This window comes from Cetorhinus maximus, chromosome 20 (assembly GCF_964194155.1).
Source record: "Cetorhinus maximus chromosome 20, sCetMax3.hap1.1, whole genome shotgun sequence".
NCBI classification, from domain to species: domain Eukaryota; kingdom Metazoa; phylum Chordata; class Chondrichthyes; order Lamniformes; family Cetorhinidae; genus Cetorhinus; species Cetorhinus maximus.
Genome location: NC_135898.1, coordinates 21,191,281 through 21,197,280, shown reverse-complemented (window position 1 = coordinate 21,197,280; position 6,000 = coordinate 21,191,281). Strand labels below are relative to the sequence as shown.

The 6,000-nt window shown below is 47.4% G+C and overlaps 1 protein-coding gene across 1 annotated transcript in view; it reads right to left on the bottom strand.

Moving 5' to 3' along the window:
- Positions 1–402: 402 nt before the first annotated feature.
- LOC144694927 (phytanoyl-CoA hydroxylase-interacting protein-like) overlaps positions 403–6,000 on the bottom strand; it is a 60,771-nt gene continuing 55,173 nt past the window's right edge. Inside the window, exons 5-6 of the mRNA XM_078565709.1 lie at positions 5,119–5,236; positions 403–3,267 (exon numbers count right to left, since the gene is read on the bottom strand). Coding sequence (XP_078421835.1) covers positions 2,730–3,267; positions 5,119–5,236 — 656 coding nt within the window. The 3' untranslated portion in view covers positions 403–2,729. The remainder of the gene's footprint in view (positions 3,268–5,118; positions 5,237–6,000) is intronic.

The window sequence follows — 6,000 nt, the reverse complement described above, 5'->3', positions numbered from 1 at the left end:
GGCTAGGGTGACATCATGTGACAACTCAAAAGTCTAGTTATCCTTTCTTTCAGCCTTGCCTGGGGCATATTTGACATAATAGTCGCAGAAATAGGGGATGTTTGTGTGGGACTTAGGAGCAGGAGTAGGTCATTCGAGCCAACAGCATGTAGCCACATTCCTGCTGTGAGAACATGCCCTCTTCCAAGCAATTTAACCAAGGTGTAAAAGGAGTCGGTAGAGAGAAGTTATTGCCTCTGGTGGCAGGGGGTCGGTCCAGAACGAGGGGGCATAACTTTAAAATGAAAGCTCGGCCATTCAGGGATGATGTCAGGAAGCTCTCCTTCACACCGAGGGTCATGGGAATCTGGAGCTCTCTTCACCACTGCCTCCTTCTCAGCCCCTCCCAAGGCTGTTGGGGGGGATGTCGAATGAAAATTTCAAAACTGAGATTGATGGACTTTTGTCAGGCAGATGCATTAAGGATCAGGGAATGAAGACGGAGTCAAGATCAGATATGAGCTAATTGAATGCTGGTACAGGCTGGAAGGACTGAATGGCCTCCTCCTGATCCTATGATCCTTAGTGTGGTCCCTCTCTATCCCAGTGTTGAGGAACTTTTTTTCCCTCAAGCTGTTGCATTTTGCTAAGTCGGGTGGTTGGGAATCTAGGCTGCAGTTAGCTTACCTGCTACGGAAAATTCATTGTGAGCCTCAGCCACCGACAGGGAAGCAAAAGGAAGTCGCGACTTTCTGCATCGCAAGCAATCCTCCATCAGCCTAACAACAGCAACAACAACCTGCATTTACACAGCACCTTTCATGGAGTTAAAAACCACCCAAAGCACACGATCAAAGTGAAGTACAAAAACTGACTATAGTGGCACCCCTAGTACAGATGGAGATGGGGATTCACCATCCTTTCATGACCGAGAGATGAGAAGGAGGTGTGATGAGCGTGGTGTGAAGTCGAGGGATGTGCCCGAGGTCTAAAGCTACAACACGTACACACTTTATTCATTTGTGGTCAGCAACATCTGTTCTGCTGCAAAGCTACAGCAGCTCCAATGCATATAGTCCAATCGGACGAATTCCAGTGTTTTGGATTTGGGAATTAGGAACAGGAGGAGGTTATTCAGCCCCTTGAGCCTGCTGTGCCATTCAGTGAGATCCTTGCTGATCTGTACTATGAAGCCATTTACCTGGCTTGGCGCCATATCCTTTGATCCCCTTACCCAGCAAAAATCTATCCATCACAGTCTGGAAAGCTCCAATTGTTTTCTTTTTGGGAGAGAGTATTCCAGATATCTATTCCCTCTTTGTCTGACAACTACTACCAAACAAAATATGAATAAAACATGGAACAAAGTCAGCTTCCAGGGTCTCTAAGAGACACTAGGGAAAAGTATCAGCAAGAGACAGACCCATAGTTGTCAGGGGGGGTGTGTGTGTATATCATGCGGTGCCGTAGTCACTAACTGTTATGTTGTGAAAAGCACCCTTGGCTGCACACTTGCATATGCAGTTACACGCATGCAGGCACGAATGCATGTGCCGTGAGGTTGCACAGTGTGGCAGAAACCGCTTGCTCCAGCTGCTGGCTGCTGCAAGCTGAGAAAGTTCTACCAGAGAGGAAACGGCACTGCCCCTGTAAGTGAGTGTTGGCTCCTTTAAGAGGTCCTAAGTGTTGCCAATAAAGAAGCTCGAACTGGCAGTGGGAAGAACGCCGAGTTGCCAACCCTCCAGGACTCTCCTGGTAAGCAAACCGTGGGAAAAATCGGAAGGGCATATCACAAATTGTGCATCTTTTTTTAATTTTCTTAGAATACTGCTATTATAAAAATATCGGAGATGAGAAGTGGGCTCTTCAACCGAGAGAGGCAGTTGGAAGTGAGAGTTCACACTGAATTATCTAGGAATGTGTCTAACGACAGTTGGCTACCCAACCAGGGGGGCCGTGAGTGAAAATCCCACTGTCTTGCCCATCTGGTGTGAGGGATGATTGAGATCCAGCCCCCATCTAATACATCTAAGGCTCCTGTTCAATTAGAAGGTCTCTTTGATCCTCCATATTACCATTAGATGGAGAAACAGGAAGATACTCTGTGCTTCAGATGGGTTGAGGTGGGACTTCATTTGTGCTCACCAGGCTTGCTGTGCCAGTGGCTGGGATGCATGACCAAATCACTGATAAAAAACAAAGAGCAGAAGGTAACAGATGTTGCAGAGTGTGTGCGTGAGAGAGAGAGAGAGAGAGAGAGAAAGAGTCTGCCCTCTGCTAGATAGATTGTGCTGTCTGTCATGTGCTCTTGAATGAATGGGTTTTCCACCCTGTGCAGACCCAAGGGCATCTCAACTGGTAGGTGCTTTACAATCACATTAAAACTGGTACCAAACACACAAAGCAGAGATGGGTCCATGTATTAATGGGGGCACATCCGTGTATGTTATGTTAGCACCTTCTGGATGTAGAAATTTCAAGACCCTCTCTGTCACCCAGTTATCTCTGGGTGTTTGTTGGTGTTTTTTTGACCTCTCTTATGTCCCCATTTCTTCTCTGGGTTACAACGAATTAAAATATATTTTGCGGGGGGCAGCTCGTCCTACAGGCTGAATACCCCTCCACTCACCCCCTTGAAGGCTGTTTTATTCACAGTGGATCTAATGCTGGTTTTGCTCCCCCCACCCCACCCCCACATTGTGCCCCCATTTAACCCCCACCCCCCACGCATCACTCCCCCCCACCCCCGCCTAACGCCCAACGCTGATGTTGCAGGTCTTGCAACTGGGGTCCTTCTTGGCATCGGCGGTGGAAAGGCTCATAAGCTGGTGGCCGCCGATCTCGCCGAGGGTGCCCAAGGCCAAGCTGAGTGGCTGGGTATAGATCAGTTCCAAGATGAGGTCCTGGGCATGGTGGAAGACCAGCCGGCCCTCGGGGTCCTGGGTGCAGGTCAGGAAGGGGTTGTGGGCGCTGTCCAGCAGGGGAAGCCTCTCACGGCAGAACAGGTCGCCAGCGGTACCCTTAGGCGCAAGCACCAGGATGACGTAGTGGTAGGCCGTATACATGCAGTAGAAGTCGGCAAAGTAGAGGTTGGTGCCGGGGTTGAAGAGCTGCTCGGCATCCACCCGGAACCGAAGCCGGCCATAGGGGGAGTCCATCTGCGGCTCGCCGGTGTTGAACTCAGTGTTGCAGCTGAAGAAGATCCCGTGCAGTGTGCCGTTGACCGGGGAGCCATGGCTGCCACTGCTGTCCTTCAGATAGGGCTGCATGACACCATTGTGGTGCATCCTGCAACGACAAAATCTTAGAGTGAGGCAGCTACTGCCCACCTCGCCCCCGCCCCCCCCCCCCCCCCCACCCCACAAAGGCACAAAGAAGTTCAACCAAAATCCAACAGCTATATAAAAAATCTAGAATGGATCCACACTCCACTACACTGTCCCCATCAAACACTCCCAGGACAGGTACAGGACGGGGTTAGATAGAGAGTAAAGCTCCCTCTACATTGTCCCCATCAAACTCTTCCAGGACAGGTACAGCACGGAGTTAGATACAGAGTAAATCTCCCTCTGCACTGTCCCCATCAAACACTCCCAGGACAGGTACATCATGGGGTTAGATACAGAGTAAAGCTCCCTCTACACTGTCCCCATCAAACACTCCCAGGACAGGTACAGCACAGGGTTAGATACAGAGTAAAGCTCCCTCTGCACTGTCCCCATCAAACACTCCCAGGACAGGTACATCATGGGGTTAGATACAGAGTAAAGCTCCCTCTACACTGTCCCCATCAAACACTCCCAGGACAGGTGCAGAACGGGGTTAGATACAGAGTAAAGCTCCCTCTACACTGTCCCCATCAAACACTCCCAGGACAGGTGCAGAACGGGGTTAGATACAGAGTAAAGCTCCCTCTACACTGTCCCCATCAAACACTCCCAGGACAGGTACAGCACAGGGTTAGATACAGTGTAAAGCGCCTTCTACACTGTCCCCATCAAACACTCCCAGGACAGGTACAGCACAGGGTTAGATACAGTGTAAAGCACCCTCTACACTGTCTCATCAAACTCCCAGGGCAGGTACAGCACGGGGTTAGTTACAGAGTAAAGCTCCCTCTACACTATCCCCATTAAACACTCCCAGGACAGGTACAGCATGTGGTGCGATACAGAGTAAAACTGTAAAACTGAGCATCCTGCCATAAGGTAGCAGCAGAGTGTTAGGGAGCTGACTCTGTGTTACCTGTCCCTGGATGAGGATCCAATTGATTTTAGTGCAACAGCAACACAACTTCCATTTAAATTGCATCTTTAGGATAGTAAAATGTTCACAGAGAAATTGACACTAAATCCCATAAGGAGATATAAGAACAAAGCTTTTGATCATCTGTCTTAATAACTCCTTATATTGCTCAGTGTCAAATTTTGTTGTATACTGCTCCTGTGAAACGTTTCATTAGATAAATTATTGTAGTAAAACGTTCCAAGGTGCCTCACAGGAGCTTTATCAAACAAGGTTTGATACCGAGCCACCTAAAAAGAATTAGGGTTAGGTGACCAAACCATTGGTCAAATTGGCACATTTTAAGAAGTCATTTAAAGGAGGAAAGAGAGTTGGAGACATGAAAAGATTTGGGGAGGGAATTCTAGAGCTTTGGTCCTGGGCAGTTGAAGGCATGGCTACCAGTGGTGGAGCGATGTAAATCGGGGACGCTTAAGAGGCCAGAATTTGAGGAGCACAGATATCACAAAGGGTGGTGGGGCTGGAGGAGCTTACAGATAAAGAGAGGAGTGAGGCCATGGAGGGATTTGAAAATAAGGATGAGAAATTTATTCTTGAGGTATGCCTATCTGGGAGCCAATGTAAATCAGCAAGCATCAGCGATGGGCGAAATGGCCTTGGTATGAGTTAGGACATGGGCTATGGAGTTTTGGATGAGCTCAAGTTTATGGAGGCTGGCCAGGAGACTATTGAAATGGTCAAGTCTGAGCGACCAAAGGCATGGATGAGGATTTCTGCAGCAGACAGGGCTGAGGCAGGGTGGAGCCTGGACAAGTTACAGAACTGGAATTGGTGACAGAGGGGACACAGGTTAGGGGCTGAGCATCAAATAGGAATAGGTAGTAAATGTATCACCTTATGTATTCAAAGTATTCTTCGTGCTGATTCCGATAGAAGACCGAGAATCTCAGCATTCGTCCAGCAATCACTTCTGCTTTCTCCAGCAACTGTTTCAAGTGGGCAGTGGAATAATCTGGGAAGCACATTAACAGGGAATCAGCTACATCAAACGATGCTATCTATGAGGATATCTCGGAGAGTGTGAATATTCCCAGGATGTCTCTGGAAGAGTGTTAATATCTACAAAATATCTCTCAGTGTTTATATTCACAGGATATCTCTTTGAGGCGCTTCGAAGAATCTCTTTAGGAGAGTGTTAATATTTACAGGGTGTCTCTGGGACAGTGATAATATTTACAGAATATCTCTATAATATGGTAATATTCTTTGGTTACCTTTGAGATAGTATAAAGAGGTTCCACTCTGTCACTATTTTAGTAAGTGTAGCTTGAGGGGAACTAATGACTTTGAACCAATAATTCCCAAAACTTTCCATCACCTCATGCCTAGGTCTGTTGTAGATGAATTGATGAGATTGGCCGCTGAGGTTCATGAACAACTCCATTATCAAACAGTCTCTTGGTAGTGTAGAACTTGAATATTGCTGCAAAGAGAGACATGTTGCTGAAGTTTTTCCTTTTGTACTCATCAGGACAAATTTCAGACAAGTACAACAATTTATACTACAGGCGAAAAAGTTGCTGATTGATTGACTAATGATTGACCTCATTAGCTGAGGTGTTGCCATGGAGAAAGCAACAGGGAACTATAGGCTTGTCATGCTCCCAGATAATTCAAAAGAGATACAAAACTTGAATATATTCCTTATGTTTGCAGAGGACGGTCCCTGTGTATGAATGTATGTCACTTCCAGCAAATGAGCCATGTTACAAGGTT